This window comes from Diorhabda carinulata, chromosome 3 (assembly GCF_026250575.1).
Source record: "Diorhabda carinulata isolate Delta chromosome 3, icDioCari1.1, whole genome shotgun sequence".
Classification (NCBI taxonomy): domain Eukaryota; kingdom Metazoa; phylum Arthropoda; class Insecta; order Coleoptera; family Chrysomelidae; genus Diorhabda; species Diorhabda carinulata.
Genome location: NC_079462.1, coordinates 10,893,275 through 10,910,120, shown reverse-complemented (window position 1 = coordinate 10,910,120; position 16,846 = coordinate 10,893,275). Strand labels below are relative to the sequence as shown.

General features: G+C 32.4%; 1 protein-coding gene across 1 annotated transcript in view; it reads right to left on the bottom strand.

Annotated features, from left to right (window-relative positions):
- The window catches only part of LOC130891500 (uncharacterized), a 65,630-nt gene that overhangs the window by 8,875 nt on the left and 39,909 nt on the right, over positions 1 to 16,846 (bottom strand). The window contains exon 4 of the mRNA XM_057796296.1: positions 12,720 to 13,158. Coding sequence (XP_057652279.1) covers positions 12,720 to 13,158 — 439 coding nt within the window. The remainder of the gene's footprint in view (positions 1 to 12,719; positions 13,159 to 16,846) is intronic.

Below are 16,846 nucleotides of genomic sequence, written 5' to 3'. Positions count from 1 at the left end.
TTTGCTCAAAGTCATTAAGGATGTCTTTGTAATTGGTCTTGAACTGGAACTGCAATCTTTGGGCGGCATATTTGTGACATTCAGTTAATATGAATTTTAACCTGAAATTGGAACTACAGCTGGTGCAAAGGGTCTGGAGGTAGAGGACATTAGACAACCATGGGTGAGTGCTCGAGTTTTGCTGCCACGTTATTCTTGTTTTAATTTTGAAGTGAGATTATAAGTTCTTATGGATATTTATATTTTCGGTTATGGTATGAGTTAAAGCATTTTTTGTTTATTGGTCTGTTAATTCGTTAACTTCGATTCCAATGTGGGAAGGTAACAACCAGATGACAGTGATTTGTGAATTAAATACAATTTAAAACAAGAAAATTTCTCCAAAACCAGATGTTATTATATTACAATATAAAATAATTAAGCAATTTGAAGATGTATAATAAATAAAATAAATGTTCATTATCATATAATTTGATATTCGAAAAGTATCTTCAATATGAATCAATTGAAAAATCGCGCTTCAGTTGAATCATAACTTCGATACAGAATTATCGCTGGTGGTGCTGAAAATGTAATGTAATCCACAATGTATAGGGGTTGATAGAGAATGTTTTCGAGTTTCAGGATATTTTCTTCTTGACCATGATCTGACGATGCAAGACACATTTATTGCTGCTGAATTTAGACGAAACATTCTTAATTTCGACCTCAGTTACAAATCTGTCACTGCATACGTCAATATATTTGCTTCGATTATTTAGCATTTATTCATGTAACTATCATTTCTTTTTTTAGTATGTTAGGTACAAAGAGAAACAAATATTCGATAAATTATTCGAAAAAGTAATATTTATAATCGGACAACATATGCACTTTCGTTAAGTTGAATTGCAAACATACTTTTCAACAACTTACAAATCATTACATTTTTGATTTCATCAGAACTTTTATGAGCTTGGTCAAATATAATGTTGAAACTTTGAACTGTAGTAACTTTATTCACTGCGCTTTTCTTAGTACGCAGCCGACAACTTCTGTCGTACTATGTTCCTTTAAATCCTCTGTTTCAGAATTATATTATAATGAAAATGAAGATATTCATAATCTTGTAAATAGTACGATAAACAACTAAATAATAATGGAACTGAGTTTCAATATCAACCAGAATCATGTTAAAGGTCTTATTTCCTTTTGTTATTAAATTTTCTTTTTTTTCCGATCTAAGCAGCTACGATCAAAACTATAATTGAATTTTACGAATTTGTGAAACAAATCCACACTCTTTGTTTCTTTTTCTACAGCTATAACACAAAACTTCTGTATCTAAACTGTTCTCGATGGATTGAAATATTTGTTTCAAACCTTCTAAAAAGAATGAAATTACAGTTTTTTCGTTGTTCAATGTGTAATTGATATTTTTAATGCACCTGAATGGAAATTTTGAATGACATTAAATTTGAAGCTCATCTTATTTGTTACATTATTTCGCTATTATCTATTAAAGCCGTAAAATATATAACTCGTCTTGATCTTCTTGATTTTAGGTCTCTTTTGATAGAAAATAAGGTTGAAATAACAGGTAACTTTATTGAGAAACAAAAACATAGAAGAAGGTCTTAGGAGTGAAATATATAACTACTTAGATATTATAACCTTGTGAAACTGTTGTAGCTATTTTAGTTAAAATTTAGGTAGTTAGCTTGTAGTTAGTTAGAAACGTAATTTAGCAAATTAATGAATACCTACTCTTATTCAATTATATTCGGTTAGATTCGACTGTCAAAAGAAAGAATTTTACGATCTGATAAACATCCCTACTCAATCCACATATTCCATAATACCCACAATTCGTTTAACAATTTTAAGAAAACCGACAATATTCATCAAATGAAGTATTTATATGGTATTCTACAGTTTGAGGTGAAGATAGATTATAAACCTCTAACTCACTAATTCTTAATGAAAGACATTACATAGTCTGAATTGGCTAAATTGTGTGAGGTATACGTATATTCAGATAGTGTACGTGGAATCACGGGAAAACATGGGGTATTGTAACAAGAATTAAAGTGTAGGACAGGAGCCTGTTTTCATTCACTAAAGCATACACAGACCTGAGATAAGTCCTGGACGACGATCTTAAAGTAGAACATTTCATTAAGCCAAAAGCGTTGAAATGAAGAATACTTTGTCGTTTTGTTCGGATGTGAGAAATATTCACGTGTGCCAACTAAAATATTTAACAGACTCAATAATTTGAATCTAAGTTCACGAAGGTAACATAACATTTGTTATCATTGATAAGATTAAGTCTTTCATAAAAAAACTTGATCTTGTGAACAATATTTCCCAACACTGAAAAGTTTCGTTGTAGAATGAAATCAATTCCGAGGAACTGTTAATTTTCAAGATTTTGTTGTTTTAAATTAATCTAGCATTTTGATAAGTTCTTCGCAGAAATCTCTTCTGAATTCGCTATATCTGATTCCTATGAATAGTCGAGGAAATAAAGCACATAACTTTGAAATCTCTGAGTAGTGAGATGGATGAAGATACAACAAAGTGCATTTGATTCGAGAGAGCCTCGGCTGTGAATAAAAATTATGAATGAGAAATGTAAATTGCTGCAGGGGACAAAACACTTTGGGAAGCTGCATATCGAATGATTAAAAAACTGAATAATGTATAACTCGGCATATCTTGCCGGAAATGAATTAAATTCTACTATTCTTGGGTTTTTAAGGTTGCTGATCACGAATATCTACAACGGCAATGACGTGAGAAGTACCTGGTGCCCGGATGGCTGGTTTATATGTCGTATGCTGGAGCTCCGTTGAAGTTTTTAGTTATGAACTTGGCCAAAAATATACATCCTGGCGGTTTTCGACATCTCCCAACACGAGTATCAGAAGAGTGTACGGAGTTGTCATTAATAAGGATTGCGGGTATAACTCTAAGTAAGTAGTTCATCTTCATTCTTCATTATGAAAATTCATTAATTTTTCTCAAATACGAAGGTTGCTACTTAAATTTGAAGCAATTGTCAAAGAATTTTTCAATTCCTATTAAGATACCTCCAAAACATGTGATTGAAACGCATCAGCCGCTTCTTTAGGTATAGAAAATCGTTCACCTCGCATTGGGTGTCAAATAAGAACTGTACGGCGGATCACCCATAAATTCGATATTCTTACTGTTCAAAAACTTTTTGTTTGAACTGATGTGTGAGAGCTCACTTGGTGGAGAATAATTCGTTTTTTGCAATTGTTTCTGTTTTTTGAAAACTTTTGGCAAACAAATGCTGTTGTATCATTCACAATTATACGGTGTACAGTTATTTCTAAAAAACCAGTGACTATTTACTTCAAAGTGCTTCATGCGTGAACAGCTTTTGTTGGATTTGGCTCGTCTTGAAAGACCCATACAGTCGATTGTTGTTTAGTTTCGGATTCACATGCATAGATCCATTATTTGTTGCCTGTCTTATAGATGTCGATCTTATAGACGTCTTTTGAAGTACCGCGATTTAATTTTTCCAGCATTCCTTTGCACTAATAGACACGAGCTTTTTATTGATCTATTGTCAAATTATGCGATATCCAACGCGAACAAATTTTTTTTCAGAGCCAAATATTCATGCAACATTGAATGTATGCGAGTGGTCTAATGCCCAATTATGCCTCAATTTCACGGTATGTCACATGAGGATGTTGTAATAACAGTATACGCACAGCATCGAGGTTTTCTGGCACAACAGACGATTTTGGATGACCTTCACGAAATTGATCAATTCACGTCGAAAGTCACAAAAAATCATTGCACGATCAAACTGCAATGTCATAATTAACATATCCACATCAGTGTTGCCATATCTCATAAGTGTATGTTTATTTTTTTGCCTCATTACAATTTTGTTTCTTCATTTTCGTCGTCTACAGTTTCTTTCGCAGAATAATTTTCAATATTTGTACAATTAATGCCTACTCAATTCTTAAAAACGAGACTGCAGTGTCCTGCATTGACATGTATTGCAACAATCGGTTCTGCATCCGCAAAATATCATATTTATAATGCTCGGTGGGCCAGCCAGGTGTCATTTTTATAGGAACTAAATGCTGTTCTTTTAGTACATATCCCAAATCAGTGAGATTCATGCCGCATTGATCACTGTAAAGCCACATTTGCACTCGTAAATAAACTCTTTCCAAGATGTATATGTTTGGTCAATTTCATAAGGAATTTTCGGCCAATTTCCACGGGACAACGTAGATGTCGGTCACCCTGGCCTCCAGGACCTCCTCCTGTACAACTGTACAACCTGGACCTTGTACAACTTTTCTGTGTGATTTTCTTATTCTCATTTCTTGCGATATTTTCCAAATTATAAGTTTTTCATTTTTCAACCACCCCAGATGGAATTTTCAAAATACATTTTTCCTCTGCGCAAATACAATTTTCATTTCTCATTTATGACAAAGTTTCGAATGGACTTTCTTGCATCTTGATCCGTATTACTGTTCAGAAATTACTAGTTTTGCCATATTTTGTGCTTTACCCCTCCTACTAGGAACTACCATATTAGTAAATTACATAAAAATACTCAAGCGCAACATTCTCACTAATTAGTTATCGGAAATACATATGTATGAACAAAGAAAATTCAATAAAAATGTTTTTATTATTGTTAAACTTCATTCATCTCTTGGTTAAAATTTTAGGAAATAAATTACCATTAATTGAATTCCATAGCCAGATAGGTATTTTCGTTAGGTGGTAATTCAAATTATGGAAAGGATTTTATGGTACATTACTTCAAAAGGTTGAGAAATGCTATTTTAGAGTAAATCTCCGTTTTCATACTGTCTTAGAGCGTTACAAACGGACCTAAGTCCTATTTATTGATTATACGAATAAACGAATTAAACACTTTGTTATTATATATGGGATCTATTTGGAAAATGGATGTTGGAGAAATAGAAGTATTCAATTTACACATATAATTTACTGACAGAATAAAAATGTGGAGTTTGTAATGCACACTTATATATATATATTTATAGTAATTGGTGTTAGATGAAACATGATAAAGAAATTGTTTGTTGTAATTCGCGTTATTTTTCATACAATTATTTTCTGTCTAATAATTACTCATTAAAGTAAAAGAGAATAATGACCCAGAAAAATTAACAATATTTCAAATAGAACGATTAGTCCAGGGTCTAGATTTGAAACAAAAAATGTTGATGAAAAATTTAGATACATTTGTGCATTATTGATAAATACTGAATATCTGTTTATAACTGCAAAAACAAACTGCAGTAACAACTAATATTATCACGAAAATATTCTGTGAGTGTAAATTAATTGAGTAAACAGACACCTGCAGTCACAGAGAGTATAGTAACAGATACTATTCATGCAAATATCTTCTCAGCTTAAGTATTGTACACACTCGAGAGAAAAGGATATAATACATTGTTTCACTCAAGCTATAAACACATTTTTGTGTGCAAAATTAGACTTGTTAAATAGAACCGGAGCACAGTTAAAGGCCAAGTTTGATAATTTAGAAACCAAAGTTGCTTTAAAGAATATCTTTTGTTGTTCCACACACAATTATATTCAACATTTGTTGATGTTTTCACGGATATATGCTTGTACGCTCACGTGAAGTAAACTTTAAGATACAAAAGTCAAGAAATCAGGACTTTAACTTTAAGAATCGCTAAAGCTTGCTTTGAGGTTAATATTAGATTATGAAACACACTCATAAAATTAAAGACTTTGTCGCTTCAATTTCATTATGAAATCGGCACTTACTGTTAATTTTACGTTACACTTGAATTTGTATTTGTTTATTTATATGGAAATATTTTTCAATATTTCAATTTGTCTCATTGACTCTCTGCCAATGATATTACTTGACTATAATCGATGGTCCAAGTTATAATCGTTACAAACACTACTGTCCGTCATCTGCGCACTCATTGTTTGCTTTATCGTTTCGGTTATCCACGAGCTAATTAATACTCCAAATTTTGGTGCACATTCCATTTATTATATGTTATTTCAGCTCCAAGCTGGCATTCTTGCAAGATTTATCGAACCTTTACATCGTACTTAAAAGTTGGAATAATGACTAATCCCAGCATCGACTGGTTTCGAGCTGTGTCAGTCATATTTCTCCCAATTCTGCTTCCAAAGAAGATATCAAGGCTACTTGAGCTACATTTATTTGTGGAGAAACTTTTCGTGTACCTTAAGTATTTTTCTCTTCAAACCGAGAAAACGGTCTTGTTACAGCACCTAGCGCCAATCCAAAATACGTTTCAGTTTCTACGTCTATTGCTGAATTTGTACTCTTCAGTATACAACACAATTTGCCGAGTCAATTGAATAGGAGAAACCATAAGTTTGTAGCTAAAGTCTCTGCCAAGAGAAATAGCATGACAATTTTCCTCATACAGTGGAGAATTTTATCGAGAAAGATTAACAAATCTCGATGCATGTCGGAATCGGAAATAATGGAAATTGTACGATTAATTGAATTATTCGTTGCCCGTGAAAATATTATTCAATTTAGAAAGTCATTTTCTTCCATATAAATTATCATAAATCGAGGAAGGAAAACATTGTTCCCTTATTTAGGGTTTACGTCGGAATTTGCAATGCTGGTGATGATAGTAATTGATCACTCACAATCCATTCAAAAATATATTTATCATCGCTTTCCTCCCCACCGCCACTAGACAGGCAGAGAGGGTCATTATTATATTTCTATATATGTAGTACAACTGACTGTTGTTTTTTGTGGCTCGTGGACATCAATATTTTATAACAATTCAAAATGGGATAAAATAACTTTAATATCACAATTACTGGCGCCTCAGATGCGCTCCCCCACCAATGGTATTGAGGCTGATGGTCGCTTCCTTAATTAGGCGGTTATTAAACTCAGCCGGGAAAAAATTCCTTGAACAAAAATCCTCTGTCTTCCGGACCAAAAGGACATTGGCTACTGGGCCATTATGATTTTGCTATTACTTAGATATAAAAGTATTTGCTTCTTCATCATTGAATATGTACATAGATAATACTAATCGTTCAGTACTATGTATCAATAAATAGGGATCAAAGTCATAGAATTGATACAATTAAAACATCTCTTGCCTTCAAGATTAACTATGAAAATACGAATATATTAAAATATGTGTGTTGTGTAAAAACACGGTTATTAGGGTATAACGGTTTTTATGAATTAATTAATTTCCATAAATATTTAGTCGAAAGTTATTATAATTTAGTGTCAATGGACATGAAAATCTATGTTAGAATGAATAAACTTAATTCATAAAATTGGTCTTAACTAAACATGTTCTTCGATGCAACTCATAATTATATATTTGTGAATAAAAGAAGCCATTAAGAAATTATGTATAGTTCAAATATAATGTTTAAACATTTTAAATAGAAACATGCTAATTTGTAATTCTTCATTATTTTATGAGTATGTAACATGAATGCATTAACATAAAAATCTTTTTCGGAACATTCCTCAGGGCGTAATCTTGAACATAATTGAAATTAATATAATCATACCGATCATCAACAATATAGAGATGGCCCAACTTTTTAACTAAAGTTGAGGAAATTGTCGAGACATACGAGTAAGGAGATTAGCGTTGCTACAGTAAAAGTACGCATATGCCAAAGGTTAGCGACTGTCAGTTGTTTAGCCTGACGCCTACTCTTTAGAATGCGATGTTCACCCTGTTTGTAAACAAATCAGTGTAGCCGTTCCTTCGTTTGTTTGTTTTTTTTATTTTGCCGTAAACATAATCGACGTAGAATTAGATTGTTGCGAAACTTCAAATGAAAATTGGAAAAACTGCAAGTGAAAGTATATGGTAACGTCTAATTGTTTTTGAGTGGTTTAAGCGTTATCCATATGACCGCGAAAAAGTAGAAGTTAATTTAGGTTCGGGTCGCCCTTGCACGTCACAAACAGATGGAAATATCGAAAAAATAGATAATCTTGTTCGATCTGACCGTCGGCTGAGTATTCGTACGATTGCTGAATGTATAGGTATTGACATAAAATGTGTGCGGCAAATTTTACACGGAAATTTTAGCATGCGAAAAGAGTGAGCAAAACTGATGACTGCAATCCTAATATTAGAACAACAATAACCTCACAACTAAAACATCCCAGTGTTAAATCACTCACCTCATTCGCCAAATTTTCTACTTCTTTCCAAAAGTCAAATCTGCATTAAAAGGAACAAGATTTGAGTCTGTTGACGCAGTTAAAGAAGAAGCGGCGCGCATCCTGCGGGAACTGATAAGAAAAGACTTTCTGCATTGTTTCGAGCAATGGAAGATTCGCATGGAGCAATGTAGGGATAACGGAGGGGAATATATTGTAAGGGATATTACATAATACCAAAATAAAATATTTTATATCACTCTTCTTATTATTTAATAGCCACACCTCGTACTCATTGAAATCTCATCACATCTATTTAGCAATATTGCATAGTCAGTTGTTTGACAATAACATGAGTAAGTTACTGTGAGAGTTTTCACAAACACGAAATAAATTGTGAACGTATATTTCATTGAACATTTGTTTTTGATAAATTATACTAGCAGGAAAATCAATATATAGGACGCTAAATTTATGATATTTCTAATTTGTGAGATATAGGGTATATGAATTTTAGAATGAAGCATCGGATTAACATCTAACGTTTTCACCATTTCTAATTGAAAATTGACAATTTGACAATTTATTGGCATGAGGATTGCCGGTTTGGACAGTATATATTTATTATATTTTTATAATAATTGAAAAATATGGAAAAATCTTAAATTATACAAAAAAGTTGCGATTGCTTGATCCCTTTGAAGGTCAACTCAAATTTCATCTGCATCCTGTCAAGCAGCTTTTATAGTTTCAATTAGTTCCGTTGCCCCAATTTTTGTTGTTAAAAACAATCAAGTTCATTGTTAATTGTTCGGTTCACCTTTTTGAGTACGGAATTTTTATTTTATCTTCTAAATTTCTATTTCTAGATTTCTAAATACGAGTAGAAAACACACCAATCATAATTAATATCAACACAAACAATATGATAAAAAGTTTTTGTTTAATTCAATTTGAATACTAAGCAAATTGCAGTATACTAAGGGATTCGCCAGGGAGACTCCTTAAGACACTTGCTTTTCAATATTATTATGGACGAATAGCCAAGAAAGTAAGAAAGCTAAGGGGCTACCAGAGGGGGACCGAAATATTACAATATTATGTTACGCTGATGATGTTCTAGACGCAAAAAATAAGGATGATCTGCAGAGCTAAATCTTTCAATATGATAATATCTGCGTCCAATCCAAAACAGAATCTAAGGCCACATCCAAAACTCCGATAAGATGTAAGCTAGACGTAGACGACCAGATTATTCAACAAGTAATGAAATTCAAATACCTAGGAATTGATATTTCAGGATTTGGAGACGTAGAGAACGAAGTAAGAGAGCAAACAAATAAAACCTTAAGAATTGCAGCATGTTTGAACGAAACCATATGGCGAAATAAACATAGAAGAATAAAAGCCAAATCAAGAATATACAAGGCCACGGTAAGACCGATAATGACATACACCGCAGATACACGTTCAGAAACGGCGAAAACTAAAAGAATTATGGAAAGTCGAAAAAACCCTACAGGACAAGGAAAGTAGTGAGAACATCAGAATATTGTGCAAAATAGATGACGTCAACGAATGGGTTCTATCATGAAAGAAAGAATGGAATGACCACATAAGTCGTATGGATAACAACAGACTGGTCAAGATAGCGCACGATAAAACCCCATTGGGCCGAAGGAGTACCGGCCGACCCAGAAAAAGGTGTAGCGACAATTTTGAAGCAGGATAGGAGGCAAGGATGTCGATGATAAATCATGCGCCTACGCCTAATACACGGAAGAAGAAGAAGAAGAAGAAGAAGAAGAAGAAGAAGAAGAAGAAGAAGACTAAGAAGCACAGCGCGTGATGGCAAGTTTAAGAAAGATAGAGTATCCTACCTACTAACGGCGTACAATGGTCGGAAAGCTAAGCGGTGAATGGCGAAAAGAATATGAATCGTCGTTGAATCAAAAACCCATTCTAATGAACATATCCAAAGCGTGAAACGATTTATACCTGTAGATGAAACTTGGTTCTACTTGTACATTCTATCAGATATAATATCGGTAAGGCGGAGAGCTAAAAAATTTTAAAATATTCTATAGAAGGTTTTGTCGACCGGGTAGGTTGATGGGGCATGTTTTTAGGATAAGGATGAATTTGAGTGCATCCAAAAAGTAGAACAATAATAGCCTGAAATTCGGTTTGAAGAAGAGTGAAGTGATGGAAACAACTTTGAAGGGAAAGACGGAAGCTATAACTAAAAAAAAAGGATTAGAGCACCAATTGAAAAAATGTATGAATCTGCTTAGAATATTTTCATATTAAAAAATATAATTTACTAATATTTATTGATATTTATTCAACAAAATGTGTGTTAAATTGTCTAGTTCTATCATTATACTCCATTTTAGGAACTATATTGTATTTTATTTTTTCGATGGCTAATTTTATCTATTATCTATCTATAGGACTATATCTTGGAAATCGACAAAAGTTTTTGACAACTAAGATTAAGTCAATTGTGAACAATTGATTGTGGGAGACTCAGAGAGTAAACTTAGAATAGTAAACTAATTACAGGTGGATTTCAAACAATTTTGTTGACAAATTGGAATATTAAAAAAGGAAGCTTCTTATGGAGCCAACGTTTAGCTCTAGAATTGGAAGTTTCAATTTTCTCGATACTAAATAACAACTACATTTCGAGTAAGATTTATCTGGAAAATGGGAGGCAATTGTTGAATATAAAAGTATAAGCTATTAATTAACGAGACTTCTGATATAAAATATTTCATTTTGATATTCATATTGACTTATTATCACTTCCAATATATACCACACTCTTTCTTAATCGCTCCATGCGAATCTTCCATTGTTTCAAACAGTGCAGGAAGTCTTCTTCTGTTAGTTCTCTCAGGACACGCGCTGCTTTTTCTTCCACAGCTTCTGTAAAACTCAAATCTTGTTCCTTGTACTTGTGAGGTTCTTGTTGTTCAAATGTGAGAATTTTAGGCACACACATTCTTTGTCAATTCCTATACATTCAGCAATCTCACGGATACTTAGACGATGGTTGAATCGAAGACAGACTTTTTCGAAATTTTCATCCTTTTTTGAGGTACAAGAGCGACCCGAATGTAAATGACCTCATCTCAGTCATCTTGAAAAGGCTCAAGCCACTCAAAAACTCGTAGACCTAGATAAAAATTTATTGCCATCACTGTTTCAATAAATTATAAATTTCAGTTTTTCCATGTTTAATAGCAACAACTCGTAATCTAGATAAATTCGATAATTTCAAAAAAAAATGGTGCTCCCTCATACTATTACAGAGCAGCCAGGATGTATTCGGATAATGAATATCATTGTAGAATAGCCATCACATCATCGGATTTTCTCTATGGGGATATCTTAAATGAATAGTTTACACAACTGGAGCGCTATTTCGGTAAATATATTTAAACAAGTTACACGTATGTTCCTAAGATGAGATTTTTATAAACAAGTTGAACGTATATAAAGCGTGAAATAAGAAAATACTCACTAGTATTGATGAAGGGATATTTCTAGAGTTAGTAAGGAAGATCTAGTATTATTTGAAGAAAACAACGAAAGAGAACAAAGAAATTAAGACAGTTACTCCTTTGTGAATAAACACTTCCGTTTCGAAATAAACCTGCTACGGCACTGATGAAATATTGACCTATACTTAAACTTAGAATCGCGTGCCCGCAGCGGCACTGCCCCATTACAGCTATGTGTGAATCAACGCAATCAACGTTAGACATTTTACAAGTATAGAAATTTGTAATTCTCTTTCAACGACTCGATCGTGACTATGTGACTCGTGTCAATGCCGAAATTCAGCGAAATTTTCGTAGACGTTGAGAAGAACTTGTTTCGAAAGTAGTTTCTTTAATAAATATATTAGTAGAACGTTCATCGTAATTCATTTGGTATTTGAAAGACTGCAATTATTTTTTTATGGGGGAATATGAATAGTTTTTTATTACTTACCTACATTTTTAAATCTTCATATAATTCAAATTAACATTGGATATTTGTGGTAGAATCTCATCAAAAGACTATCCAGACCTTTTGATAATGAGAGTTTCAAGATTCTAGAACAATGTGAATAAAAGTTTTGTCGCTAAAAGAAACGAATAAAATACTACTAAAAAGGTAACATTTATTAAGGCCGCTTGACATGATGCAATACAACGTGCAACGCAATGCAAGACGCAGTATTTCTTGATCAAAAGCATGCGCAGATGAAGTTTCATTCAAAATCTAGCACTTGCAACATTATCGATTTGGTGGCATTTTTATGGCGTGCAAGTTTCAATTCTAGGCAGAAATCTAGTTACTTTTCGCGGAACCACCAAGCTGTTCCATCAGACTCCAATCTCAATGAACACCTTTACTTTTTCATTTCATTTTTAAACCGGTCACAAAATTTTGAATAAAATTTGACGTTAGGAATTTGTTCCATTTTGATATTTTAATATATTCTGAATAGATAACTTACTTTGAATTGCTTGAATCGTTTTTCCTGGCAATCCATTTCCTCTCAATGCAGATTGAACTTCCAAAGGTTGCGACGGCTTAATTTGTTCCAGGTAACTTGTAGCCGGAGTCACAAACTTCTTTTCTGTTGGTACGTAGTTCATTGGTGGTTCAGCAAATTCTCCAGGTTGTGAATTTGCTTCATGCTGAATCAAAAACGAAGAGTCTGGTGATTTTATGAATTGTGATTTCGGATACTGATTCGTCGCTGCAGGGGGTGGTGGAGGAATAAGTGGAGTCAGTAGATGGCTATTTTGTATATCCGGATTCTTCTTAGAGCCCACTAAAGCAGCGTGATATTTCAGCTTTTGTTGCATTTTGATTGCAGTGTTCAGTTGTTCTTGTAGCTTCAAATTTTCTTTGTGAATCCTCAATCTTTCTTTCTGTAGACGAGATTTAATCTAAAGAAAAGAGATTTCAATATTTTTTATACAAATAGACTTTTAAATTAATTTGTTAGTTCTTTAGAGAGACGCAAATCAAATATATAAGTTCATTCATCGCAAAGGAATCTTTATCGTTATGTTTCAGCCCTATAAAAGCAATTCCAAATTAAAGCCCGAATTGTACATTCTCACACCATAGTCAAAGTGTAATGTTTCAAATAGACATAGTAAAAAATAAAAATTTATTGCGAAAATCAGAACACAAAATTGTAATTTAAGGTATAAAATAACTTGGACATTCTTAATATATCTAAATAAGGACAAAGAAACTATTAATTTTATTTAGGGTTAGCTGATAAAATTAGTATTCTGATCTTTAAATATTGAGAATAAGATACTATAGGAGGAAACAAAGTTTTACTCAATTAGCGATAATTATAATTAAAATCACGCCAACCAGGAATGTTTCATTTCTTAAACAAAAAGTTAAACGCTGTGAAACTCTTTGTCGACATTTGATTATTTTTTTTATCAAGATTAGTAGGTTTACTCTTGTAGATGTTTTATAAGAAATGGGTAGATCCAGATAATAGGTTTTAGAGTGTTGGTGTAGTGTAAACGATGTGTTCACTCAGGAGAAAATGTCCTTAATCAGTTATTCAAACATTTTGTGGAATATCTAAATAGCCCACTACAATCAATGTCCAAATATGGTCCAATTAGTATGTTATTCAGTATATCAACCCAAACGAACACTTTAATAGGATACTAATTGTAACGTTTCGTCATTAAATGCGGATTCTGCCTACGCCAATCCTAACAACTAAGCTTATTTACCATTATATACAGTATAAATGATGTAGTAACAGAGAGATAAATGCTCTATTGTCGAAAAATTGTTTACAATTTGTAGAAAAAAGCTTGTGAAAAGCTAAGAAATAAACATACAAATAAATAAATACAGACCCAAATTAAATAAAATATAAATATAAAGTATACACAAGAAAACTACAATGAATAACAATATTACTTTTGTAAGTGTACATATATTTGATATACAAAATGTTTGGGAAACATCGTATTCCATTGGTTTTTATTCGTAATTCACATAATTCCAATCCACCATCATTATCACCGTCATTTAGCTCCTGAAGCAGTTATATGTTATATGAATCCTTTTTTATTTTACTAGTTTCCTTAACATTAAAAAATAAATTCAATTTCTTTATATCACCTTATGTTGATTTTATAGCTTTGGAATACTTATTTACGTAACTAGTTATGAAAAGAACGATATTTTCAACAAGCATAATATTTGCCAAAACGAACGCCGGCGAGTTTTACGAAAAGTTGAAATTATTTCCTTCTTTGAATTGAAATTTATGAATGAACACTTCACCAGTTTGACGGTATAAAATATGTATATTGATTTTTATTTAGAACCTGACGACCATCGGCTCGATACTACACTGCATTCTGTCTCAAGAGACGTAATACACCGAGTACAAATTGTTAATTTAGTGCTTATTTTAGGCGCTACTTTTGACCGGTAATTTTCCATTCTGCTTATAGTCATTCAACCAGTTATCTAAGCGTCTTATGAATATTACACTGTTCAACAACTCGGCTAATCGACATTAATTCGGGTGACTGAATACAGTGTATTAAAAAACAGACCTAAAGTCAACTCATAAAATTGCAAAAAATGAAAAACGGCACAATTATAACAATTTAAACGGAAATATAAAAGATGCACCTTTTTTAACGCAAAAAATGAATGAAAACCTGGGAGTAGTTTGCTTTTCAAACAGCGGCGCTGAAGAAATCAAACATAAAATATAAAGTTCTTGGCCATAAAAAACCCTGCTGATAATATGAAAAATGATTTCTGTGAATGCTTGCACCACTAAGCAAAGGACAAATTTTAGCTGGTTTCAGTAGAAAAACAGAAATTCACAACTAGAATTTTCATTGGCAATAATTTGTTACAAAACTGATAGCCTTTTTTTGAATGGGTATCAAATAGATATTTAAATGGAGTTTTCTCCATCTAAATCTTGACAATATAGACATTCTCATTTTCTTGAAGTAGAGAATTTGAAGAAACCAGCATTAATTAATTAATTAATTAATTAAATTATTTATTTATTTATTTATTTATTTATTTATTTATTTATTTATTTATTTATTCATTCATTCATTCATTCGTTTATATATTTATTCACTTATTTATTTATTCACAATACCCTACAGCGCTAGGGCTAATTAAGAGACATACATGAGAGTTAATAATTGAACAATTGAAGTTGTAAATTACAAATAAACAATGGTACATTCAGATGAAGTGTGAATAACATACACAAAAAAATACAGAAATAATGAGAAAGGTGAAGAACGGTAAATATTTAGAAAGTTAGAAATAGTGCTGCAAAAATATCCAGAGAGTTCTGCATACAGTTATATTGATTCATTTGATATAAAGAAGAAAATTTGAGAAAATTGTTTCTGGTAACTCAAAAGTGGAATAAGGAGTGGTACCGGGTGGCAACTCAAAGAATATTCTTTAAAAACCTAGAAATTCTGGACAGTCATTTGCATTCGTCACAATTTCGTGAAGGAATATCAAGGAAGGGCACATACGTCTAGTCGCCATGTCGTTGAGTTTCTCAGTACGAAAGCTTCTAAAGACTCCACCAAGGATAATATTAATATTAGAATTTAATTCTAAGACAATCTCATTTATAAATATTAAAGATAATAGTGGCCCTAGTACTGAGCTCTGGGGTACTCCAGAGGAGCGTTAATTTCTGTGGAGTTAAAACCATGGTAAGTAACTGTAATCTTTCTATCCGTGAGGTATGACATAAAAAAGTGGGTTAATGAATCAGTTGAGCCAATGTTGGAAAGCTTAGTCAGAAGAATGCCATGATCCAAGCGAAAAAAGCTTTGGAAAAATCAATCGTTGCAATAACTTTTAATTTGAGCTTCAAACTAACAGAATTGTTTTTTAGGTTTTTTATACAGTTTATGGAGAAAATGTATGCATATAAATCATCTCTTCGTGTAAAAAAAAGGATAACGTGATTAAGTGAACTCTACACAAGCTAAAAGGATAATTATTACCTCGAGTCTCGCTATCCTGTATCGTTACTAAACATTAACCCAACATTTTCTTGTTCTACCATGCAAGCAGTTGAAGGTAATAATACTAATACCCTGAAGCACTTTCTTGTTCAAAAAATGTTTCAAATCCTTGTCGGATTGATGTAAGGTACTCGTTTCTTTTGATAAAATCCTTTCAGCTAGTGCACAAGTAGATAATTAATTTTTGTAGACAATTTGTACAAAAACTACCTAACATTACATTAGCGTTGCACAAAATCCCAAACATTTTATTGAGAACCACTGGTTGTACCTATTAAGCTATTTTTTAATTTCCTCTTTACGTAATCCAAGCAAAAAGCTTTTTTATATACTTACATTCTCAAAAAGTGTGGTCGTTTTACTATTTTTGCAAATTTGCCCACCAACTTGAATGAACTAATATAACCAATTCAGGCTGTCTACATGTCAATTTGAATATAATTCGGCTTTCACAGAAAAATCGAAAATATGGGAAGGGCTATTTTTCAATCAATTTGCATTGGAGTGTAAGCACAATTAGTTGAGAAATAAGGAATTAAAAAAAACTCAAGCCAAAAAC